Source organism: Fukomys damarensis, unplaced genomic scaffold, assembly GCF_012274545.1.
Source record: "Fukomys damarensis isolate Sample0158 unplaced genomic scaffold, DMR_v1.0_HiC HiC_scaffold_19, whole genome shotgun sequence".
In the NCBI taxonomy this organism is placed as follows: domain Eukaryota; kingdom Metazoa; phylum Chordata; class Mammalia; order Rodentia; family Bathyergidae; genus Fukomys; species Fukomys damarensis.
Window position 1 is genome coordinate 65,743,993 of NW_022900931.1, and position 25,555 is coordinate 65,769,547.

Sequence of the window (25,555 nt, forward strand, 5' to 3'; positions counted from 1 at the left end):
TCCCTGCCGCCTCCTCCCCTCCGCCCGGCTCCCGGCCCTCTCCCGAGTCTCCCGCGTGGACAGCCGGTGAGAGGCACCTCACAGGTTGGGGTGCATCCACTCCTCCCTGCGGGGTCCCCCGGGGCCATCCTGGGAGCGTGGGCAGCAGCGACGGGGAGGGGCTGAGGTGCAGGCCAGAGAGACACAGAGACTTGGGTGGGGACACAGCGACAGAGAGGGCTGCGGAGACACCCGGACGTGGACGGAGATGGGGAGATGCAGAGACCCGGAGAGAGGGAGACGGAGACGGAGACGCAGGGAGGGAGGCCTGGCCCCAGCTCTGCCACTGTCCTTGCACCCCTGGGCCAGCTGCTCCCATCTCCCCCTCAGTGCCCAGGTGTGCCCGAGGTCACCTCACACGGGTGCTGGCTGCCCGGTCCTTGGGCGCCCGTGTTCTCCTCCCCAGCCCTGCCCCACTCACTCGTTGACGCAGTGGGCGGCCGTGAGCACCCACTGGGGGTGCACCAGGACGCCCCCGCACTGGAGGTGGCTGAAGTGGTACAAAGCCACCTGCCAGGGCTGGGAATTCTTCAAACAGTCCTCGCCTCCTATGATTCGAGACTGGATGGGCGGCACCGCACCTGGGGGCAGGTTCGGCAGTGATGGGGTTGGCAGGAGGGCTGAGGGCTGGGCTTGGAGAGGGGCTGTGTGGCGTCTGAAGGGACACAGAGGCCAAGGGCCATGGTGGGGGTCTGGGGACAGGGCAAGCTGTCCTGAGATTGTGTTAGCAGCTGGTCCTGGGTGGGGAGGGCTAAGCTCTTGGAGCAGCGCAGAGCCCAGGAATCAGGGCAGAAGCAGAGGACGGCAAGCAGGTAACAGGCTGAGGGTCAGGTCTTTGAGGGTCTTGGGCTGAGGGGTGAGAAGTTGGGTGTTTGGAGAGAGGGTGTTTGAGAAGCCAGGGTAAGGGCCCTGTGCGAGAAGATCAAAGCTGAGAGGGAGTTTGGAGTGTTTGGGGGCACCTAGGCCAGGGAAATAGGGCCTGGATGGGGCTTTTGGGTTTCAGGAGAGCTTATCAGGGCAGAGGAATTTGGGGTCCCTGGACTGGGCTAGAAGGGTGAGCTGTACTGAGAGAGAATTCAGGGTTCTAGGTCAAAAGGGAAGGGAAGGAGCAGGGTTAAAGCCAGGAGTGGGCTTCTGTGCGGTTTCGGGTCCTTTCTGTGTTGTGTGTGGGGAGGTGGTGTGAGGGGACGGGGAGGAGACCCTGAGAACAGGGCTGTGGCCCGGAACGGGACAGGCCTCTGAGGGGAGAGGTCGGTAATAGTCACTGGTCAGGGAGAGGGACCAGCTGTGCTGCTCTTGGGGATGGGGTTCATGATCTGAGGGTGCTGGAGGGGTGTGAGGTCCTCCTGGAGGCAGTTCCAGGACAGGCATGGCGAAAGGGTTAAAGCAGGCCAGGTCACACGGAGACACAGAAGACTCACCCGATGCGGGGTATTAGGGCCACATATTGTGGTCTTGGGGGAGTACAGGGCAGGATGGCCTGGCTGTTCCGAGGGGTTCTGGTGGGGAAGGGAGTGATCTTGGGGAGGGCTGGAATTCTATACTGAAAGGAGCCTGTGGCTGGGGAAGGCTGGCTTCACTGCATGGCGTCGTGGGCGGAGATGGAGGACCGACCTGGGGTCACAAGCCACTTTGGGAAGCAGTGTTGTCTGGTGGCATTTGGGGGACTTGGGAAGATGGGGACCGGATGTCAGCATCTAGAGGACACAGCTGAGAGCTGACAGCTGGACAGAGAAAGCCACTGGGTACGGTGGGGTTTGGGGTCTCAGGAGACAGGCCACTGGGCTCGCAAAGTAGGGAGTTAGAGGGATAACCAGTTGTGTTCGGGGGTCTGAGAGACACAGATGGCCTGGGATCGTTCCCTTCGGTACTGGCTAGGGAAAAGGAAGGAGGACCGAGAGGGGCTCGGCCATGTGGATGCGCTGGGAGAGCCCAGCACCCTGGCCTGGACTGTGGGCTGGAGGGGGAGACTGGAGTCACGCAGAAGGGAAGGTCTCGTGGGGTGAGGACAGCAGGAGAGCCGGTCTCCACCCCCTCCCGCACTCCCCCCACACTCTCACCAGTCCCCCCCAGGAGCAGGGCGAGGCCTAGAAGTGGGAACCACATGGCGACGGAGGTGTCCAGGGCCAGGCAGGTGGTGAGCTGCTTGCTGGGGAACTCCTTGGGGAGCCTTTAAAAACCCTATCCCCCAGAGCCCCGCCCCTGCCCTGCTGGCAGCGAGATGCTGGCCAAAGCCCTGCCCCTGCTGGCAGGGCCTCCACAGCCGCAGAAGCAGGGAGGCCCTGCACCTGGTTTCCCTCTGGCTCTGGGGCAGGCTGGGTGCCTTCCCAGGGCTGAGGCCAGGTGGGGCAGGGCCTCAGCTCTGGGGCCCTCACTGTGGAGGACAGAGCCAGTGAGGCAAGGTACAGGGGGAGGCTTAACTGATCCCTGCGACAAAGCCCTTAGACCTAAGCTTCAAGTAAGGCCGTTGGGAGCAATTCTACGTAATTTTGGGGGAAAAATCATTTCACAGTTAAATTATGATTAGGCCTAGTTTCCTGCCTACAGGCTGGCTCTGGCAGGCTGAGGCATAACTCCATCTTCCAGTCACAGCTAAAACCTTAATGGTGGGGTGATGCTGTGATGCTCCAGGGCAGGATCACAGCAGTTGAAGACACCCTAGGGAGGAACAAAATCTTCATGTGCACGAATTCCCCCTTGTCCTAGGATGATCACTGCAGCCCTCTGAGTGATCTGTTTCTCCAGATGTACCAAATAAAGGGGTGGCAAGCTGGGAGGGGGCTTTCATCTTTTCTGCCCAGAGTAGCAATGATCAGGCCCAAGGCTCAGCTTTTTCTCTAAGTCTCATTTTCTGCCTTTATTCATTAATTCGCCTTGTGCTGTTGTGGCTCACAGGAGACCAGGACTCACTGCAGGAGTTCTAGTAAGGTCCCCTTTCCCTGTTCCCTATAAGGCCCCGTACTTCAAGACCCAGTGTGCCCTCAGATACTAGCCATGAGGACTCTCAATTCCGTGCACTACTCAGGACCAAGAGAGCAGCTTCTCAGCTTTCAGCTCTCCCTGAAAGCTAAGCCTTGGTTTTCAAAATCTTAAGCCCTGCTTTTTGCACCCCCAGATCCAGTACCCAATGGCCACATTTCCTGTTCCACTGACAATGTGTATTTGGGGAATATATCACCACAGTCCTGGCACCGTCTGATCCAGGAAATGAAATGTCAAGGTCTCCCAAAGTAAGTCCACTAGCATTTCAGAATCCAATGCCCCCACTACACGGGAGGGGTCACAAGGGCCCTCCCACGCCTTGTTTCCAGATATGGGCACTCAAGGTCATCTCAGATCGAGATTCTCACCACAAATCCTAATTACCACCTGAGTAGGCCTCTACAGTAATTAGACCTCAAGAACTATACTTTGAGGGGCTGGAGATTTAGCTCAGTGCTGCTGCTACCTGCCTCACAAGCGCAAGGTCCCGAGTTCGATCCCCAGTACCCGCCTCCCAAAAAAGAAAAGAATTATACTTTGGTGCAGGTTTATGCACTTCAATACTCAGCAACCTTGAAAATTGCATTTTGAGGTCTCTGAGGAGAACCGGGAACAGATTCCCGAAATCTCAAGCCCACAGCTTCTAGTACATTATCTTGACTCTGGTAAAATTGAAGGAGCTCACAGAGCCCCAGCTTGTGCTGTGTCAGCCTGGCTGAGGAAAGGAGGGTATTTACCTTCCTGCTGTGGCTATCAGGAAGCCTAGAACTAAATCCTGAAGACAGAGAAGTCACTCCGGTAATGGGGTGTGCAGGGGGTCCTCTCCCCGAGTGGGGATACAAAGTGTTTATCCAGGGTCAGATACTGTTCCCATCATTCCACGTGGATTAGTTCATTTAATCCTCACATCAGCCACAGGAGGCAAGAGAGAGATCAGCCGATTTTACAGATTGGAAAACCGAGGATGTGCTTGGCCCCTGTTCAAGATCACACAGCTGCCCTTCTCTGCTGAATGAAGCCGTCTCCCTTCCCTAGGGGTTAAGGCAGTGGGTGACATGGACCAGCCCCCACCCCGTCCTTCAGTCCCCACCCAGCCCCGGCACCCATTTCCCTTCATCTTCACAGAAAACCGCACAAGCTCCTACAGAAAACCTGGGTCAGTGCTGTTATCTTGGTGTGGAACAGGTGACCTTGAACATCAACTTTGGCTTCAGGTGGCACAAGTCTTTGGCTAAAGACAGACGGGAGCTAGGGGAGTGGCCTAATTCTATCCTAGGTTGGGATGGGCTTCTGGCCAGGGACACAGGTGTTAGGTCTTCATGGTCTCCCTGATCCACTGCAAGTAGCGGCACACTTTGGTGTAGACACCAGCCTTGGTGGTGGTATCACAAGGGACGTCGCCCCAGGACACAATGCCCTGCAGGGCACCTTCACAGACCAGGGGGCCTCCAGAGTCACCCTGTGGGGAGAAGAGGGGATTTCAAGTCGAGTGGGAACTTCCTGAACTCAGTAGTGTCCCCTTCCCCACCCTGATCGTCGTTTGTAATGTCAATCAAAACCCAAACCAACCCGACTGGATGGGACTCACTCTAGCCACGTCCAGCCCTACCCTCACGCAATCCCAACTCAATTTAACCAAGTTACGTCTAACTCAGCCCAGCCCCCCATTCAGCATCAAACCAGACCCATGCCCGTCCTCACATCTAGTGCTACCCAAACCCCATCTTCACGTCTTGTGCATCCTCTCAAAGATCCACTGGTTCTACTTCACATTTCCATCAAAATCAAACTCATTCCCATTCTCAACCCAGCCTATGCGGCCTCTAGCTAACTGCCACACTGTCCACCCCAAACAAACCCGACACTATCCCATCTCTAACCCCTACCTCCAACCATCACCCCAAGTGCTTGACCTATTCCCTTGCCCAACCTAACCCCAGCATCTTTTCTGGCTCAGGGCAAAGGAAACCAAGCCCATCCCAACTCTGAGACCTATCCTTGTCCCCTCTCTTCCGGCCGATGCCCCTCTTGGCTCTGACCTCACAGGAGTCCGTGCCTCCGCCCTCCACGGTGGCACACACCATGGTGTCCATCAGGCGCCCCGGGTAGTCCTTGCTACAAGATGCTTGGGAGATAACGCTGATGTTGGCACAGTGCAGGGTATCTGGGAGGGTCACTGGTGGGACAGTGGGCATGAAGCACATTCATACACTTTGGCTCTTGTGCCCTTCATCCGCGAGCCTGGGGGACAGGGTTCCTGAAGGCCTGGTACGTACCCCTCCACGCACCTTGTGATTTGGAGCTTCCCGTGGTCTCTGGCTTGTTGTCGGACACCAGACCCCAGCCGGACACCACACAGGGCTCACCAGGGTGCGGGCAACGTGTGGGCAGAGGCACGGGTCGCACCTGGCGGGTAAGACGTGCAGGCCGAGCTAGCTGGAGCAGCATGATGTCATGGCGGTGGCTTCGAGCTTCGTAGCCCGGATGTGGGATGATGCGAGAAACAAGCCGCAGCTGCTCCGGGCCATCGCGCTTGCGCAGGTTGTGCTCGCCCAGGCGCACTCTCATGAAGCTGTGGGGGCGAGTAGTTACCCACAAGTGGGGCGGTAAGGAGCAGACAGAAGGACCCAAGTGGGCAACCTGGGGCCTTCAACCTTTTGGGAATCTTGAGCTCCTATTACCCTTTCCAGAAATCCTGAAGTTAGTGGTTCTGGACCTTTCCCCTCAGGGACCCAGGAGTCCCAGGTCTTGAAGACACCTGCAGCTCAACCTGCAGGCTTGGACTGTGCCTTTCTCAGAAGCTGGACTTCTCAAATTCTTAGACCCTTGGCTCATCAGGGGTTCAAAAATGGGCCCTTACCGGCCTTCTCCCTCTGTTAATGACTGGAGAGTCCAGATCCGACACCCTTGCTCACCCAGGGCCTCGGCCTCCAGTGTCCTCCTCCTCCAGAACCCAGGATTTAGACTCTGCAGTCCAGGCACCGGTGTCTGTCTCTCCCAGGCCCGGCAGCTCCTACCCTCACCTGTGCCCTCCTGGCCCCCAGGCCCCGTCTGCATACCGGGTCCGGCAGTGGGCAGCCGTCAGCACCCATTGGAAGGAGATGAGGGACGCCCCGCAGTTGAAGCGTCCACCAGCGAAGAGGGCCACTTGCCACGGCTGGGAGTGGGGCACGCACTCTTCGTCGTTGTCCTGGGCTGCTGGGAGAAGGAGGGAGCACCGCCAAGGACGGGCACCTCGACAGTGTGCCTGGCCCCTCCCTCACACCCTGTCCTCCTCATGCTTTTGTTCTATGTCCTCTCCCCCTTTATGGGGGCAGTACTGGGGATTGAACCCAGGGCCTTCCCACTCAGCTACATCCCCAGCCCTTCTGAAAATACTTTGTTTTGATACAAGTGCTTGCTAAGTTACTAAGTTGCCCAGGCTGGGCTTGAATTTGTGATTCTCCTGCCTCAGCCTCCTGGGGTGCTGGGATTACATATGTACGCAGTAACATCCAGCCCCCACTCCTGTTTACTCCTCTTCCCGCTTATTCTGAAGCCCATTCCTGGCTGACTTTGGCAGCTGCTGCCTGTTCTAGAACTCTAGCCCCGACTCCGCTTGCTGTAGGAACCAGGGAGAGAGAGGAAGGGGAGAAGACCAAAGAGGGCAAGGTGTTCTCTGTGACTGGGGGTGGAGGCAAGGACATGGGGTACAGTATCAGACAGGCAGGCAGTCACTTGGAACCAGTTGCTCAAAATGGCCAAACTGTCACAGCTATTGAGTGAATGTGGCCACTCCAAGTACATGACGTACAGTCTTGGCTCCAGAGACCATATCTCAGCCAAATTCAATGTACCATGCAAGATTCTGTCCGATGTGGCTGCCCAAGGTCACTGACACACACACACACACACACACACACACACACACACACACACACAGAGGCAGGCTTGCAGCGGAGGCACATGGGGGCAGAAAGCTGAAGCCCACTTGCTGGAACAGGGGTTACACTTCTAGGAGCACAGCAGATGTCCACGGGTGTCCATGAACATGGGCAGCCCAGACACGCAATCCGTGCACATGCCCCGGACACGGGCTGTGACTTGGACCTAAACTCACAGGCTCCGGTGTGCGTCTTGATATGCACACTTACGCACAGGGTCTGGACAGAGAAGGCGGGGCCCTAACCCTGGGCTCAAACCTACTCTGCGAGACTGAGCAAATAATGTGACCTCTGTGCCTTGGTTTCCTGATCTATAAAATGGGGATGCCATTTTAAAAGGGCTCATGGGTTTATTTACGGGAACACACGTGGATGTTCAGGTTTTGGACACACACATGGCCAAAGTAAGGTAGCATCTATGTAGATCCAGCTATGATAGCTGAGGTCAAAACTGTGATTCATTCACAAGCTGTCGTGTAGAGTCAAGGTCACAGCTACCAGCCCGAAGGGCTCAGCTGTGGACCCACCTGATTAAGACAGGCCTGGGCCCTCAGGGGGAAGGAGACCCAGGTGGCTGGGGCAGCACAGGTTTACCCATCCCACATCAGCTCCTGAGCTGGGTCCGTGATGTTCAAGATCAATCATCAAGTTTCACATATGGATTCATGGGCATGTGTAGGACCCTGCACACCCACCACACACCCACACGGCCACAGGATGGAGTCATGCACGTGGATCCCCATCTGGGTCACAGGAACACAGCCCCTACCCCGGGCAATGAGGCTGTGTCCCCCAAGGTCACAGCCATGCATACAGACACCCACACTGGGGCTGGGTTGCACCCACACAGCTGGACCCAATTCCACTGTCTGCCCACCAAGGTCAGGAACTGGACCCAAGGTGCTGGCGAGGCTGGAGAATGCGGATGTGGTGGATGAAAGGCTTTAACAAAGGAGGGCCGAGGTCGTCCTAGCGCAGGGCGAGGGTGCTGACGGAACAGCTGGGCACCGGGCCGCACCCGGCCAGTCAGAGCTGGAAGAGGGCGGAGGCTGTAGCCGGGTGCAGCAGGCAGGTGGGAGGCACAGGGGAAAGAGCTCAGGGAGAGTTCCAGGGAAGGCTTGCAGCTCCCAGAGACCTGGGCGGCCTGGGGTCATGTGGGGCGGAATGGTTAATGAACATCCAGCCCTCAGGTTCTCGGGGCAGAGGAGTCAGGTTGCCCTCATCTCACCCATGCGTGGTGGCGAAGCCCGGTCTGGCGATCCCTGCCACTCCACGCCCTCCCGTGTCAAAGGAGGGCTGAGGCATCCCAAACATGGGTGTTGCCAAGAGCTGCGTCTGACACAAGCTAGGTGCCTAGCAATGCTCGATCACCTCCCGGTTACCCCATGAGGTTGGAAAGGCTGTTGTTGAGTCCAAATCACACAGACATTAAGGAACTAGGAAGTGGTGCAGGTGGGATTTGAACTCAGAATCTGTGCTCTTGCCTCCTCACCCCTCCGTGAGTCCTTATATGCGTTACATGTGTTACACCATTGAGCCATGGCATTACTGCCACGGGTAGGTGCTGTCTTACACAGCAGGCAGCTGAGGCCCAGAGAGGTAAAGCAATGTCCTCAAGGTCACACAGCAAGCAAGGGGCAGTGGCAGAATTCAAACTGAGGTTTGTGTGTCACCGGAGCTGCGCTCTCCGTCAGGGCAGGGAGAAGCCCCAGGCTCTCAGGTTGGCAGGTAGCTCTGTTGGGCCGAGGGTGGGGTTATTAGATGGCCCCTGAGTGAGGGTCATGCAGGGGCTGGCAGGTCCCAGGGGAAGGGGACCTCGCACTCCCATGGACCCCCTCAGCCCCTCTCACCCGCAGACATCAGCAAGAAGGAGGTGAGCACAAGCCACATTGTGGAGGAGGGACGGGCTCGGCTGAAATCTGGTGGGGAGAGGAAGACCGGGGTGAGGCTGGACCTTCTGCCCCCACTGGGATCCCCTGGGGCCCCAACTCCTTCCCCCCAGCCTCTGCTGCTGAAGAAGAGCCGCCCCTGGAACCAGCTTCTGAGCCGTCACCTGTGTCTCTGCAGACGTCACTGTTCTAGACACTGGAACAGCCCCAAGTGCCCCCACAGCCCGTCAGACCCCAGCCTCAGTGCTTTGGCCCAGGACCCCATCCCAGCCCCCTGTCTGGCCTCTTGGGTGCCCCTCCAGTCCGGCACTCTCTCAGACTGGTCCCAAGGCCCCAAAGGTCTTTCTGCACCCAGTCCTGTCTGAACCCCCAGGGACCCCAGGATAAAGTTCCACCCCCCAGCTTCACTTTGGAGGACACGAGTGGATTCTTCCCTTTCTGCCTGCCTGGCTGATCTCCCCCATCTTTTCTAACCTCCCCAACCCTGAGGGGTACCTGTCTCGCCCATCAGACTGGGAATTCCCTGTGAACAGACCCGTCAGAGGACTCTGGGTTCCCAGGACTGCCTCATGCAGGATCTGGCCCGTGGGAGACCTTGGCGAGCTTTGGGAGTGAAGTGAAGTCTTTGCCCTCATCTTCCAAGTTACAATTTGTGCCATGAGGCTCATCTCTCCCAGGAGGCCCCGGTATCTAACAGGTGTCTTCTGGACTCCGCAGTGCCAGTCTTGGCCCCGTTACCACACAGATGCTACGCTGCGGTCTAACCCTCCACCTCCCACCCCATCTCGGGGTCCTGAAGGGGGCTCGGGTCAGATCCTCTCTGTGTCCGCAGCCTGGAGCCTGGCACCTGGGAGCACTGGAGAAGCTGCTCTGAACTGGCTTGAACTGCGCACCCTGAGCCCGTTCTGGCTCAGGGACAAAGTGCTTTCAGGGATGGCCCAATCCACTCCATTACCCTCCCTCCTTCTGGAGACTCCAGGATACTCTCGGAGCCACAGCAAAGGGTATGTGGACCTAGCCAATGCCCTTGACACTTAGAGGGTGTCTCACCCTCCCCCCCAACCCTGTACAGAGACCACAGCCCTGAGTCTCCCTCACCACCCCTTCCCAAGTTCTGCCTAAAGATCTCACCCCATTCAGGTCCTCCAGCAGCATCGAGGGCAGCTCGGAGCCAGAAGAGGAGCAGAAACCAGAATGCCTGAATTTATAAGCTCCCAGCCTCACCTGGGTCTAGGGCTGCACTGAGGTGGGGTGGGGCGAGATGTGGCTGGGAGATTTACAGGCAGGGACGCCGTGGTGGCCAGCGGGGTGGGGGACCTTGTCTAATGAGCATTTATTAAGCTGAAACTATTGTCTGAGTCTGTGGGAAGGCATTCTCCCCTAGGGACAGTTTCTCTGGGGTAAGGGACAGGAGTACAAGAGCAGAAAACTGGAGGACGTTGGGGTCTTGAGTGTGGGGACTGGATTCTGGAATCATACGTCTTGTGGCTGTGGTGGGGTTCTGGATTTTGGATTCTGGATTTGGGGTTCAGAGTCTAAAGCTGGCTCTTGAGTTCTGGATTTTGAGTTGTGAGTTTGGCATTCATGACCGAAGTCTGGAGTGTGGGTTGTCTGAGCTGTGGGGTCTGGGCTCTGGAACGGGACCCTGGGAGTCAGGTCTCGGAGTGACCTAGGAAGTCTTGGGCTTGCATTCTGGATCCTGGACATGTGAGTCTAGAATCCAGCTGAGGAGTTTGGAGCCTGGTGTTTGGAATCTGAGACTTGAGGATGAAATCCTTTGCACTTGCTGTGTGAAGCCTTGGTGCCGGCGTACAAAGGCGAGCCTTTGGATTTTGGAGTCTTGATTCTAGGGTCTGATTCTAGACTGATATTTGGAGTATGGAGCATGGAGTTTCAAATCTTCCTTACACATTTAAGAGGCTGTGCTGTGAGATGGGCCTGGCTTCCCTGATTTTGAGATTGCCAGTCTTGAGGCAGGCGGCGGAACCACTGAGCTCAATCCCTGGCTGCCAGAGCCTTGAGTGCAGGGTACAAATTTAGAGGTTGGGATTTTGGGGTCCCTGTTCTGAATCCTGTAGTCAGTAGCCTGCATTCTAGAGCTTGAAATCTGGATTCTGCATTCTGGAAGCCAGACATCAACAATGAGATGACCCAAGGCGTCAGGTATTTGAAGCTGGCTTCTGGTGCTTCAGAACCCCAGAGGGCCCTGAGCAATTGTCTGGAGTCTAACAAGCAGCTCCAGAGAGCAGGAGGGACCTACTTTAGGTCATCGGGCAAAGGATGGGACCCATCACGTGCACAGTCCCTCCCGATGTCTGGAAAGCCATCACCTTTAGGGGAAGTAGCTGCATGACTGGGCCTCAGCTCCTCCAGTACTACAAGCCTTCAAAATCTCTGGAGTATCATGTTCTAGATTCTAGGACCACAGGCCCCAGGCGTTCCAGCAGTCTAGGACCTGAGGCGGAAGCTCAGATTTAGAATTGTGTAGACCTACAGAGCTCTGGACACCCTGAAACCCTGGGTTGTTGCATGACAGGCAGGCATTGTAGAAATTCCGGTTTCCAGGCACCGTACGCAGACATCTGGACCCCCAGGCTGGGAGCTGCGTAGGACTCCTTTCTGTCTTTGTTGCCCCAGAAATTCATGTTCAGTGTCTTGGGGCCTCAGCTTCGGTGGAACCGTCCATTTATGGGGTGCCAAGGGCTGCTCTGGCATTACCTCATGGACCCTGCCAACAGCAGGGGGAGGCTAACATAGAGGAAACAGGCCCAGAGAGGCAACGGTCATGCAGAAGAGGCCAAGGGGCAAGGAATCCAAAGTTCTCACCCCAGGAACATGTGGCAGGTGCGGCCCCCGCCCCCCGCCCCCTGCAGGAGTTCCCTGGCACAGCGCGGACCCCGAAAGCACACTCCCATCCAGAGCCCAGTCCAGATGTCCCCCGACGCTACGTCACACCTTCCGCCCCGCCCACACGATGACGTCACTCCCAGCCCGCTCTGCTCCCCATCAGGACCCTGAAGGGCAGCCTCTGGCCCCTGTCCCATACCCAACCTCCCCAGGGCCCTCTCACTTTCCAGACCCTTCCTGGGCCAGCTCCCTAGGCCCCAGTCTGGGCAGACCCCCTACTCCCGCACTGTCCTCTCCCCTTCCCTCGTCCCCAGCCCTTTCCTTCTGCCTGGTCTCCTCCTCCCTGCTCCTGGACCGGGCTCCCCACCAACCCCTCCCTGGTTGGCCGCAGCTCCCCTGCTCACGGCCCCTCAGTTCTGAAGGGCAGGGCCCTGTGGGCACAGCTTTCTAATTTGGGGGACCCTGGAGTCTTAGGGTCTCATCTTTTAAACCTGATCAGCAGAGGGTTCCGGCATAGTCTCCCAGGAGGCCTGAGTTCCAGCAAGGAGCTAAGCTCCAGTGGAAACGCTGTAGTTTCACCCTTGTTTTACGCACTGGCGGGCATCGTTCAGGTCACCCGGGCTGCAGAAGCCAGGGGCCGAGAGGCTGGCTCCAGGGGGCCTTCCCACCTGGCGGGGGACCTCCTACCCTTGGCTGCAGGCTCATGGGGGGAACTGGGGTCCGGGTGGGGCCTGCCTGGGGCTGGATGAAGTAAGACCGTCGGAGCGGCCGTGTAAGTCATAAAATCAGGCTGAGGCCGGAAAGACCGGACTAGTGAGCTGGGCCGAATCTCCAGTGTCGGCACCCTCGGGCCTCTCTGTGTCTCGGTCGCTCTGTCCATAAAGCAGGGACAGTAATGCTTCTGCGTCTCCCTGAGATCCACGCCTGGCACGAGCGCTCGCTGACACAGCCGTGGTCATCGGCTTTGTCGTCATTCGTCCTGGGTCCACTGGAGTCAGAACCTGGGGGACAAGTAAATGCGACCCAGGCTAGAGGCAGCCATGTCCCTTGATCCTGCAGGGTTCGCACTTTCTCAAAGTCACCGAGACTTCATTTTATTTTAAAATTCATTTCGTTTTATTTGCGGTACTGCAGATAGAACCCAGGGCCTTTGCACCGCCCTGCTCCCCAGCCCTTTCCACCTTTTGAGAGCTCGTTTGGAGGCTGGAGTAGGGCAGCGCAGCTATTCCTGTGCCCCCATCTTCCTCTGCAGTCAGCCGAGCTCACAGCTTCCGGAGGGAGGCGAGGGGGGAAGGGGACACCCGCCTGGGCAGCCAGACCAGCCGAGCCAGCCCTGGCGGTCAATGGGGCGACAGATACTGCAGCCACTCTGCCCTCACATCCCTTCTCTACATCTTTGAGACAGGCTTCTGTTCAATTGCTCAGGTTGGGCTTGAACTTTTTATTTTTAAATTAATTTTATTGGTACATTTAAGGTATACAGTATAATGGCATTCATCGTTGGAAATTTGCACCTCTACATAATCCGTCCTGGTTCTTTTTTGGGGGGAGCGCTTGAGCTTTTGACCCTCCTTTCTCAGCTTCCCAGAGTGCCCGGATCTGAACTCGGGTCCTTTCGCTTGTGAGGCAGGCGGTGGAACCACTGAGCTAAATCCCCGGCCCAATGAAGACCTTTTATCAAGACCCCTGTTTTCCAGATGGGGAACCAGAGGCCCAGGGAGAGGAAGTGGATATGTGAGAGAGGCTGTGAGGTGGGGCGAACACCAGCAGGGCCTAGCCTTTCTCTGAGACTTTGTATCTTGGTCTGTGCTGGGGGAGGCTGAAGGGAAGGAGGCAGAAACCTGCTTTTCTTGCTGTCCCGAAGACCGCCGCCCTGAGGTGGCACAAACGTGTCTGTACTTCGGAGCTTTGTTTCTCTGAGAAAGGAGGGACTGAACTGTGCCGGGACCCCGGGTCTGAGGGAGAAAGATTTAGGGATTCCAGTGTTTGTCACTGGACGTGGAAGCCACTAGTTTTAAAAATGTAGTCATATTAGAGAACCCACTCGGAAACCTCACAACTAACTCGAAAGCTCATCCTTGAGATTCTGTTTTGGTAGAATCACCCTCGGTTGGCCAAATTTTTTTGGGGGGTATTGGGGATCGAACTTGGGTCCTTGTGCTTGTGAGGCAGGCGCCAGAACCACTGAGCTAAATCCCCAGCCTGGTTTTCTAATCTTTATCAGCGTTCTTCAGAGAAACAGAAAACATAAGAACTACATATACATCTATATCTCTATAGCTATGTCTGGCTACATAGTCTCACACACACTTATACATGGGAGGGAGGGAGGCTGGGGAGATACACTTAGACAGGTGAGTTATTGTAAGGACTTGGCCCATGTGACCACGGCCAGAGAGCCCCAAAGCCTTAGGGCAGGCTGGGAACGCAGGCAGGATATATGGTATATGTATGTCACAGTTTGAGGGAGAATTGTTTGGTGGGTAGTACTGGGGATCGAACTCAGGACCTCGTGCTTGCAAGGCAGGTGGCGGCTCACCCGAGCTAAATCCCGGGACCTTGATTGCTCTTTAGGCAGCCGAGTCTCACCCACATTATGAGGGTCGTCTCTTTTACTTAAAGTGAGTGGCTTGTAAGTACAAACACATCTGCAAATATCTCCACATCGCTGTGGGGACGGAGCACCACAGCCCAAATACATTGAATGAATTTTCATAGGAGAAGCGGGAGAGTGGGGAGAGGGAAGAACTTCGGGCCTGCCCGAGTGTAACTGAACCCACAGAGACCTACAGCTCTCTTACCTGTGTCTCTATCAACTACTCCGAGGTTTCTCTCCAGCTGGCTCTGGTGTCTGGGGCTCTGCGGTCTCCAGTACTCTGCACTGTGTGACTCTGATTCTCATGTGGAACCTGTCTTTCCCTGACTTGTTTCCACCATGGTGCTTAGGCTCCTGCCTGGGGCTAACCCCCTGGCTAAACTGAAACTCACTTGCAGGGACCTATGTTGTAGCTTCAAAAACCACAGCAGAGATGTTTATGTGCCCATGAACGTGGGCAGTGAGGACAGGGACACCTGCGTTTGCACATACACACAACATATGGACATCGAGACTCACACTGAAACCCTTTTGGGGTCTCTCACCTGCCTCTTCAAGGAAGCCTGTTTTACTAAGCCTTCTGGAAAGTAGCATCTCTCTCAGAGAAGGTTTATTACCTGGAGTGAAACAATAATTTTTGTTGCAGAATTTAAGAGACAGGAGAAACTACGGGTGAAACAGGAGGATTTATTTTAGGGTTTTAGGTGCACATTCACCTAGCAGAGTTGCACGTGAAGGCTGAGCCCACCAAAGGCCAAGCCCAGGACAAAGGAAGGACTCTAATTCTATGTTGGGGGCTTGGTCTACCTAGTGGCGTGTAACTTGGGGTTGGGCAAGCAGCACGAATGAAGCTCGTCAAGCTGTGACAGTTTTGCAACTTAGCATATCCTAGTGGTCTTGGTTGGGTAAAAAATGGGATGTTATGAGAATGGGAGCTTATAAAAGTTTACTTACAGGGACAAAGTCATTGATTTTATCTGTATTAGAGTAAAGAACTACAACCGTATTGCTTCAGCTGGGGGAAACTTGTTTTCCCTTCTTTCTAAGTTGTGCTTCAGTACTCTCCAAAACAGGTTAGTTTAGTGTCCTTGGTCGTAAAGACAAGGGCTCTGTGATGGTTTGTTCACTATCCAGAATGGTACGCTAGGTCACTCAAGCAGTTCTTTTTTCCCCTGTCACAGAGATGATCTGTCTCTGGTGGGCACAAGTGGGGCGAGCTCGCCAGCACCCCCTGGTGGGGTTGTGGGTTTCCAGGCTCAGGTTCACCTGCAGTGGCACAAACGGCTGCATGCCCACATCCACCAGGCCTGTTCTGATGACGCCCCAGGATCTGGGGTCCAGATGAAGCTCATGGCATCTGCTGTGCCGTGAATAACGAGGCCCTTTGTCTTGGACCGAGCAGTCTAGTGTGTTCTGCCTGTGCTGTGAGCCTGTGGTGGCTTCATTCCTTCATCTGCAGGTGGGGAGACCTCAGATCCTTTGCTGCTGGCAATCAGCTGGGCCCTGAGGCTGCTAGGGCCGGAGGGGGGCAGCTCCGGCTGGCTTCAGCAGCAAGGTGACAGCAGGGAGAGGGGAGGCACAGAGAGCCTGATGAGGAACCCAGCCAGCCTGGGGAGGCCTGGGAGAACCCCAAGGCCAGAGCCAGGCGAGGATTTCTGTGAGTTTCTCCCCACCCTCTCCAGGCCAGGAACGTGAGGTTGCAATGAACTTCTCTGCAAGTGGTGACTGCAGGAAAGTCATGGTCCCCGAGTCTGCTGCGTCCAGAACAAACAGACCCAGTGGCCTCTGACCTTCCTGCATCTGGTGGGCTGTCAGCACCCACTCTGCGGCATGGCTCGGCTTTGCCCCGCTGCTCTGGCCCCTGGCTTGCCTGGCTGTTGGGCTTCTGCATTCCCATGTCTGCGCCCCGCATCCTCTGCCATTCTCCAAACGCTGGCCCCTCTCCTCCCCGTCTCTCCAGCACCCTGAAACTCTGCTTGCTCTGCTGTTTTTATTCTCTGAGTTACTGGTTTTTCTCCTTCCTGTGTCTTTGGCTTCCTTGTTGTTCCTTTCGTATTTACTCTCTTGTTCTCTTTCTAGCATCTTGACTTGAGAACTGGACTTGTTTATTCTTACAGTGTTTCAGTTTGCTCTAGGAACCGTTTTCTGCCCACACATCTATACATGGAGTGGTTTGTTGTCATTTTCTGAGGCAGACTGCTTCCAAAGATGGCTCCAACGATCCTTCCCATCCTCCACGCCCCTTGCATTTCTTCCATCAAGGAGTGGAGTTCAAAGCTAGATGTGGTGACACAAATCTGTAATTTCAGGAGGCTGAGGCAGGAGGGTTGAAAGCTCAAGTCCATCCTGGGCAACTCAGCAATTTAGCAAGACCCTGGCTGCCTCAAAACATGGGGATGTGGATTGGGGAGGGTGGCCCAATGCAAAGATTCTGGGCTCAGTCCCCTTTGGAATCTAGGCTCATCCTGGGCCATTTTTTAAAAACCAATACGACATTGTGTGATTTCCAAAGATCAGCCTTAAGACTCCCGTGATCATCCTTCAGATCCTTGAGTAGCCACAGGTGAGAAAAATCCTGTAACAGAATCAGCCACTGTAGGTGCAAGGCGCTGTGAGGCCAAACAAAAAGGCTGACAGATTCAGGATGGCATTGGGTACGGGTTACCGGGGATTTTCTGAAGAGCACAGTCGAAGGCAGCAGCTAGACAGGTAGGTTCCGCGTGACTTGGCTCATGCAGTGGTCAGGCTGAAAGTGGCTTTCGCCAGAGCTGGGCCAGGCTGGTGCATCTGGAGCTAACATCAGATGTGGGTGCACTCCTGGTGGTAAAGCCCCACGTGCCACTCTAAGGGTTTTGTCTGTTTATAGCATGGTGGGAAAATGCGGGAGGGAGGCAGGGTCACACAAGGGCAGTCATGGTGCTTAGCACTTGAGGACCGCGGTCCCACCAAGCTGGGTCCCTACTTCTGTGAAACAGAGCTCGGCTACCTCCTCAGACCCCTTGCGATGAGACAGAGGGGGAGGCCATGCCTGCAAGTAGGCCAGGTGTGTCACACGCTGAGGGGCAGGTGTGTGCAGGAGGCCACCGAGGACCGGCTGGGTCACTGAGGAACAGGACTGGCTGTCCCAGGTGAGCCCTGTGGGCCCACCCCACGGATCACAGTACGCAGCATAACTGCTGTTTTAATCCATTAAGTTTGGGAGTGTTTAGTACTACACAGCAAGGAATGAACAAAGTGTAGCTTTCATAAGTATTTCAACAATTCTCTTGTGATTTACTAATTATCCAGGGGTTGCTCTGTAGTTGGTGATAATTATTGAGAGATTTTCTTTTACTTCTTTTTTTTTTAAACAGGATCTTGCTATGCAGCTCAGGCTGGCCTCAAACTTGCAATCCTCCTGTCTCAGACTCTGGAGTGTTGGGATTACAGGTGTGTGGAATCACACCCAGCTGGACAGAAGATATTTTCAAAAAGCCCTTATTTTGTCACTTAATTTTATTTTTTAATTTTTTAATTTTTGGTACTGGAGGTTGAACTTGGGACCTTGTGCTTGCAAAGCAGGCGGCAGAACCACTGAGCTAAATCCCCAGCCCTTGTCACTTAATTTTAATTGATGCTTAATTTTCATGTCACTTTGGTGAAAGGACTCAGTTTTCATAATGTTGGATTACAGAAATTTATTGAGCCTTTCTTCGTGGATGATGGCACGTTGTATTTTTGTTTAAAAAAGTGCTGGATGAACATTTTAGGAGCGCGGCGGCGGGGGTAGTGTTGGGAAAATACCGCTGTTAATGCGTCCTTGCAGTGTTTGCCGCCAGGGGGCGCCATGTACCTTTCTGTGCAGAGAAGCCTGTTGCGGGGGCGGTTCCGGTCTCCTGAATCTCAGAGGACAAATTTAGGACTGGGCTCTTAGGTCTGAGGAGGGAAGAACTTGGGCATGTGGTACACTGATGTGCGTGTGTGTGTGTGTGTGTGTGCGCGCGTGCGCACATATGAGTGTTAGTGTGCAGGGAGGGTGGACCTTGGTCATGGCCGTGCTCTTTCCTGGCCTGCATGGCCGTTTGGATCCAGTTAGTGAAGTGGCAGCTTTTGCAGTAGGTGCTCTGAATGCTGGGGTGCCCTCGGGGGTCTTCACCGAGGGTGTGAGAACCAGCAGGGCCGCGGGGCTCCCGTGAGAGAGGAAGGCTGAGGGACAGTGCAGAGGTCCAGGACAGGGAAAGGGCGGCACAGGACAGAGGGACAGAGGAAGAACAGCAGAGCCCGGGAAGGGCGCTCGCTGTAACCACCTCACTCCCAGGAACTTGTTTCCTGATCTGGGGACGGCTCACTGTGCGGACGGGCCTGATGCACCTGGGGGCGTCTGTCCTCGTGTCCGCGGAGTCTGTGGCCCTCGGTCCGAGATGTCAGCTGCCCCCTGTGTTCTGCTCCCCATTGTCTCCGTCCGCGGGTCTCCCTCCTCCCTCCCTCTTTCTCCCTCTCCGCTGGCTTATGCTCCCCTCCCCCCGGAATGCCCCGCACTCCCAGGTCTCGTGGTGCGGGCCTCCTGTCCTGGCCACTCTGATCGCCACAGCACAGAGCGAGCGGGGTGCTACGGTGTCGTGCAGTCTGCTCGGTAGGCGCCCTCCTCCATCACTTGGATGTTTTCACAAGGGAAGTTTGCCTTAGATACAGGACGGGGAGTCAGAAAATAACCAGAGAGAAGACCGACCCTGCTCACTCACCGTTTAGCAGCCAAGCACAACCAGACTCGGGGCGCTTGGTACTGACGCTGGCGCAGGGGCAGAGGGTGCTGGTCTCGCCTGTGTCCTCAACTTCCATCCCAGTCTCATCTGCAACGTTTCCAGGGTGAGAAAAAGGAGATCTGAAGAAGTCACTTATCTCGACTACATTCACTTCAAAGCCTGAGCTTGGATTTGAACCCAGGCCTTTCGGAGTTTCTGCTCGGAGACTACTCCCTCCTGCCATTTTCTCACCTGAGGCATGGACCACTCTGCCTAGCAGAGCTGCTAGAGCTGGGTTCACGCCACTGGAGTAGAAACAGCTTCTCATTACAGACCCCGCCCGCTGCCACGAAGCCACGCCCAGACCGCCTGAACAGAGACCGGCCCAGCAGAGGCCACGCCCAGACCCCCTGCGGAGACCACGCCCCAGGCCCGCCCAGCAGAGGCCACGCCCCACCGGATCCCAGTTCCTGCGCTCTAACTCGCGCAGCCGTGAACACTGCGGTCCTTGCGAGGTGACAATTCCTCACAGAAGGGAGGGGTTTGTGGGCTCCCCTCCTCCCCATCTCCGGCAGTTGCCCGCGGCATCTGACACCCGCACGCCTGCCTGAGGCGCACGACCCCGCAGAGTCACGCACGCAGCTCGGCATCGTGACACCCGCTGTTTGTGACACAATCACAGCCTCCAAAGGACAACAGCGGGTTAGCGCCGCACGGTCTGTGTCAGGGACACACAGACTGGCAACACGCCCAGCGTCAGGCAGAAACTCGCTAGGTGTGCGGCCCACATGGATGTGGAAACGCACGGATGTGACTGTCCACACCAATGGGCACACAAAACCCCAGCGATGTCGTGTGTAATATGCGCACTGGCCAGCTGGCTAGGGCCTTGATGTCAGCGGACTGAGCTGGAGTCCGGTCATACAGCGGCGGTTGCTGACCCTTCATGGCTGGCCCTGAGCGCCCAGCCCCTCCAGCAGCCCAGTTTATCAGATCCGTGGGGCCCAAAGCCCTTCCTGTGAGTCACACTGTTAAGACTGTCTGATGTGGCCCAGTTCCCCCAGGGAAACAATGGCACCCTAAGCAGGCGGCATATGGCCAAAGGCTTGCAGGACCCTCAGGAGCCCACACATGAGCCTGACCTGTGGACAAGGCTAACCCCACTGCACTTGCTCCCTTCTCGGCACCGGGAGCATCAAAGTTGCCACGTGCATGAGGCCCTGGCTCGCGGCCAGCACTGTGGTGCAGTGTGTCTCACACATTCCTGTAGTCCTCACGCTGTCCCTCTGGGAGGGCACTGCTGGCCTCAGCTAATAGAGAAAAGGGGATTGGAACTCGTGCTCCCCAGGGCTAGATCCTTCTGGACCCGGGGCTCAGGACCAGCTGCGACCTGCAGAAAAATGAGTCGGGACCCAGTGTCTGCCCTGGGGAGGATGGAGGTAGACTTCTGTGAACTCCCCACCCTGACCCTTGCCTCTGGGCCTCTCTCAGACACCCACAACACAGTCCGATCTCTTTTTGTGGCACTGAGGATGGAACCCAAGGCCATTGCACAGAGTGACGTCCCCGACCCATTTCTTTTGGAGACAGGAGCTTGCTAGGTTGCTCAGGTGGGGCTCGAACTTGAAGACTTCCTGGTTCAGTCTCCCAAAGTGCAAGGGTTAGAGGTGTGCTCCACCGTGCCCAGCCCCTGGCTCTTTCTGCACTGTTTCCCTTTCCTGCTCTCCACCTGCCCACTGCCCCCGCCTGGGGTCTTTGCCTGCTGCCCGTGCAGGTGGAGTCTCTGTGCCCAACTCTTTGTCAAGTACGCTGAAGTACGCTGAAGGCTCTGACATTTTACTAATTTGCAAATGAATAAGTTAGCCTGCTTCTGTTCCACAGACGTGGGCAGAGCACAGGAGCCTCCTGGGTTAAAGGACTTAAATACCCACAACGCAGCACACGGCGTGAGCGTCACGTTTGCATCCCCTCATTTGCCACAAACCTTGTGGTCCCACGATGAGGAGTTTGTACCACTGGTGCAGGTCCTGGGTGGAAGAATCCCCACTCTTGTAAGATGGCTACTTACAAACCTGCCCAGCCTTTGCCTTCGATTATTATCTTTATCGTCATAGGCCAAAGACAGACGTGCTCAAAACTGACATTACATCTGCTATCCTAAACAGTAAATAAACATGTAGTAAGAGAGACAGCAAGCAAACTGGATCTGAGGAAGGACTTCCTGACTTACGAGTGTCCTTGAAAAGAGAGCTATTTCTGGGCATTCAGATGGAGGCGGAAGGTTCCTGAGTCCAAGGCCAGACTGAGTGACCTAGGGAGAGCCTGTTTTTAAAGTGATAATTTTTTTTGGTTTATAACACAAGCATGTGAAAATCATGGAGAACTTTCTCCCTAATGCTGTCCAGACTGCATCTTCCACCCTTGTGTGCAGGGCGACCTCAACAGACCACCGTCAAACACCGTGTCCCGCTTCCCCAGCCCAACTACGGTTCTAGCCTAACCACAGTTCTGCCGACAGTGTCTGGCAGCGGCCCCACTGCCAAACCCAGAGTGAGAGCAGGTCGACGAGGGGGCGAGGGGCAGAGCCGGGGAGCGGACTCGGACTCCTGAGTTCTGAAAGAGGAAGAGCGGGAGGGCGGGCTGTGGGTTTTGAACTTTCAGTCCCTAAGGGATGAAACTGGCAACATCTGACCTCCTGCAGCGCAGATGTGGGAATGGTCTAGGGGACCAAGGATCCTGTGCTGCAGGAAGAACAGGGTTCAGTTCCAGGGGTGTGAGGCTTGGTACTTCTTGGTCCCTAAGGGGTGGGGACTGGAACCGGCAGTAATGGGGTGGAGGTAATGCGAACTCCAGATTGCCAGAGGGATGGAGGACCAAGCAACGCCATCTCTCCGTCTTTCATTTCCTCCCCAAGTGTGGTACCTGGTCTGCCCTTAGGCGCATGTACGTTATCGCAGAGGCCTGTGGGATACATCATGCGTCAACCGGCAACCTCTAAGGGGAGGAGTACAATGGCCGCCGTGACGTCATTTTGCCGTGATGATCCCGGCATGCTCCTCTCCAGCGGCTCACCCCTAATCTAGAAGGGCTTATCCTGCCTACGGCTGGACTGGGCCCCCGCGTTAAATAAGGAGGCTCTGACCAAAGGGAACTGTGGCTGAAAGATGCTTTAGTACGGTCAGTGTTGCCATTGATGGAATCTCAAGCGTTTACTCCCAGTCCCCCTCCTCCCTGGTGACTTCCAGATATAGGTCTCACTGTGCCGCCACCAGCCCTGTCGCCTGATGAGCACCACGGGGTGTGCAGGCTGGGTGGAGGCTCGCACTCCCACGCGGTCAGAGCCGAGAAGGGACAGTGGGGAAGGGGCGAGGACAGGTTTGAGAGTTAGAGCGAGGTTGTGTTGTGTTTCCTTTGGCCGGTGTGGTACATGCAAATGAAATACATGTTAGAACGAGGGTCAGTTGGAATGGAGTATCTTCTTGGAGTTGGGTTAGAGATTTTATTGGGTTTGGGGCTGGTGGTGTCAGGGTGTTTTAGGGTGGCCCGGGTTCGGGTTGGCAGTGAGTTTGTTGTGATGTTGGGTGGGAAATATATCGGGATTGTATGGAAGTGGAGAGTACATTTGGTGTGGGAGGTGGAGAGGTGGGCGTTGGGTCATGTTGGATGTGAGTATGGGGTGAGCTTGACTTGATTTGAAATGGGGCTCTGAAGATGTAGGCGTTGGGCTGAGTTAGGGTTAGCTGGTGGGGTTGTGTGATGCCCTTGGATTGGGTCAGGTTGGGGTGAAATTTGGATGGGGTTAGCATGTGCTTGGTGACGCAGAGTCCAGGAGAACTTCACTCAGATGGAGGCAAACTTCTTCCCCAGGAGGATTCCAGGGAGCCCTTAATGCACCACTGAGTGTGTGTGTGTGCGCGTGCGCTACCGGAGTATCTCTCTCTGCCCCAGTCTCTATGGTCTTAAATTTTAATTATCTGGGCTCCACTTCTGTCTCTCCCACTGTACTTTGAGTTTACTTGTCTTTAAGGGACTGGGAGAAGATTTTACCAAGTTCCTTAGACGCAGCTGAGGCTGGATCCACATGAGCTGCTTTGGTTTTACAGAACAGCTGGGAGAATCTAGGAAATCTTACATTTGGCAGAGGAGTTGGCAGTGCTTTTGTTCGTAGTTCTCTTCTGTGACCCCCCATGTGTGATTTTTTAAATGCCACGTAATATCAAGGAGCATAAATTTGGCTTGTAAAAAGATAAGAGAAAAAAAATAAAAAATAAGCCTGGCTCCCGAGTTCTGTTTTTTCTGAGGAGAGGATGTCAGGCACCAATCTGGGGAATGGGGAGTAGGGGCTGCTGGAACGCCACATTGTTTGGAGGACCTTGATTTTGAAATGCTTGGGAACTTGATTTGGAGACTCATATTTCTGCATTGGAGAGTGTGGGGCAAGAGGATCTGTAGGCCTACAATGCTTTATTGTGGGGAGGGATTACAAGAATCAGTTCTGGATGCATGAGAAGTTAGAGGGTTAGCACTGTGGTCCAGAGTGGTATAAGGTGGGAGTTTTGTAGCCCCATGGTACCGGTATTTCAGGGGATGCTGGGTCTTGGGGCACAAAGGACTTTTCTTGGGACTTAGGGACATGAGCCTGTGCCTTGGATCAAGACTCCAGGTGCTTCCGACTCTGCCTCCATCAGGCCTCGGGTCCTGGGCTGCATCCAAGGTGATTTACTATCTTCAGAACGACAAATACTGGATCCTCCTCCCCTTCTGTGGCTCTCAGTGTGGAAGGAGGTGTCCAGTTCCCAGGAACAGGGCGGGGTCTTGGCCGGCACGTGGGTGACACCAGGGCAGGAGCGGGGTCCTGGGGGAGTGAGGCTTTATAAGGCCCCTAAGGTTCTCCAGTCCCAAGTGTGCCACCTGGCCCTGGACAGCTCTGTCACCATGTGGCTTCTGGTTGTGTTCCTTGCCCTGACCCTGGGGCGGACTGGTGAGTCGGGGTGGGGGGTGGAGGAGGAGGAGGAGGGGCCAAGAGTCTCACACTGCCCTCGTCCCCCATAAATCCTCCTCTCCCACTCAGCACCCTACCTCGCCCTCCTGCCCACAGTCGTCTCCAGACCAGAGTGCAGGGTGTGTGTCCATTCCCACAGCCGTACCCTAAAATCCTTGCCCCAACCCTTCCATGCTGCCAAATCCTCCACAGATCTCCTGCCCTCGGTCTCTGCTCCCTCTCAGGAACCCAGAACGTTCTTTCCCCACGTCTACTTCCTACCAGCAGCCACTCTACTAAAGGGGCAGATCTCAGGCCATTTCTGTCTCTCTTTGAATCTAAGGACCGCTCTCAGTGAGAGGTCTGTCTCTAGAGCCCCTTCATTGTACTGGATTCTACTGGTTTTCCCTATCCAGCTGTGAACCGGCAGCCCCATGCCCCAGATCTTGACATCCATCCCCCAATTCTGCTCTCAGGAAAACTAGATTCTGCCGACACTGCTCCCTCCCAGAGCCAGCCTGTCTGTCTCATGACCACAGCCCCTTCCCCTGGTATCTGCTTTCTGAAAATGCCCCCGTTTGCCCAGACCCTCCATCAACGGCCAATCTGTACGCAGGAAAAACATTTAGCACCCGGACTACAACTGACTGCCCGACTCTGTATCTTCTTCAGAACCTCCGAAGACTAACTCCAATTGGTCTCCGAACTGTTCCCTCAATTCAAGGCCTTCCTTTCCTGGCAAATGGCCCCTTCCACAGCCCACAGCTGCTGTACAGGCTCCTGTCCCGAGTCCAAGGCTCTGAATGACCCCACATGACCCAACTCTAGATTCAGTGCCTCCCCCAAGCGCTGCCATGGTGTCTCCTGTCCTCAGCCTTGGGGTGTGCTCTGGAGAGCAGGTCTCACTCATCAGGACCCGCCAGTGACCCACGCACCCAGGGAACGGCCCCCAATTCCAGCCGCCGCCCTCCACCCCTTACCCATGACCTTGGACTCCAGCCCTGGTCCTGTGTCACTGTACCCCTCAGACCACAGGGCGGCTTCCTAGTCCTGGCCCCCAGCCCTCCTGTCATGCCTGCGCCCACCCCGCATCTCCTTCTGCAGGGGCCGCATCCCCCATCCAGCCCCACATTGTAGGAGGCTGGGCGTGTGAGAAGCATTCCCAGCCTTGGCACGTGGCTGTGTATCGCGATGGCTTAGTGGTGTGCGGGGGCGTCCTGGTGCACCCCCAGTGGGTGCTCACGGCCGCCCACTGCCTCAGAAGGTGAATAGGGGCCAGGGTAGCTCGGTGGTGGGGCACTTGCCAGGCATGTGCAAGACCCTGGGTTCAGTGTTGTGCCCGTGTCAGTGAGAGGTCTGCAGCCCCCATGCAAAGATGAGGAGGGCTAGGGGCCTGGGAGGGGTGTCAGTGCGGACCCCAGAGGAGGCCCGAGGACAGGAGCTGGGGCCTGACCTCCCGGCCAGAGCTGCCCGGCCTCCTTCCCTGCGTCTCCGTCTCCGCCTCCCTCCCTGCGTCTCCGTCTCCCTCTCTCCGGGTCTCTGCACCTCCCCATCTCCGTCCACGTCCGGGTGTCCCC

At 55.9% G+C, this 25,555-nt stretch overlaps 4 protein-coding genes across 5 annotated transcripts in view; 2 read left to right on the forward strand and 2 right to left on the reverse strand.

Moving 5' to 3' along the window:
* Klk1 (kallikrein 1) overlaps nt 1–2,174 on the reverse strand; it is a 3,630-nt gene extending 1,456 nt beyond the window's left edge. The window contains exons 1-2 of the mRNA XM_010640643.3: nt 2,100–2,174; nt 461–620 (exon numbers count right to left, since the gene is read on the reverse strand). Coding sequence (XP_010638945.1) covers nt 461–620; nt 2,100–2,145 — 206 coding nt within the window. The 5' untranslated portion in view covers nt 2,146–2,174. The remainder of the gene's footprint in view (nt 1–460; nt 621–2,099) is intronic.
* LOC104873799 overlaps nt 1–5,061 on the forward strand; it is a 27,952-nt gene extending 22,891 nt beyond the window's left edge. Inside the window, exons 5-6 of one of the 2 annotated variants that reach the window (XM_010640639.2) lie at nt 3,155–3,269; nt 3,934–5,061. In XM_010640639.2, coding sequence (XP_010638941.1) covers nt 3,155–3,269; nt 3,934–4,033 — 215 coding nt within the window. In that variant the 3' untranslated portion in view covers nt 4,034–5,061. The remainder of the gene's footprint in view (nt 1–3,154; nt 3,270–3,933) is intronic. The other variant, XM_010640640.3, reaches the window with a different exon arrangement.
* Nucleotides 4,331–10,279, reverse strand: Klk15 (kallikrein related peptidase 15). Its single transcript, XM_010640645.3, has 6 exons — nt 9,965–10,279; nt 8,795–8,863; nt 6,081–6,216; nt 5,310–5,593; nt 5,061–5,197; nt 4,331–4,480 (listed from the first exon to the last, which is right to left on the reverse strand). The coding sequence occupies exons 2-6, from the start codon at nt 8,832–8,834 to the stop codon at nt 4,331–4,333; spliced, it is 747 nt and encodes a 248-aa protein (XP_010638947.1). The 5' UTR covers nt 8,835–8,863; nt 9,965–10,279.
* LOC104873802 overlaps nt 9,476–25,555 on the forward strand; it is a 22,402-nt gene continuing 6,322 nt past the window's right edge. Inside the window, exon 1 of the mRNA XM_033765912.1 lies at nt 9,476–9,837. Within this exon, the coding sequence (XP_033621803.1) occupies nt 9,491–9,837 (347 nt within the window). The 5' untranslated portion in view covers nt 9,476–9,490. The remainder of the gene's footprint in view (nt 9,838–25,555) is intronic.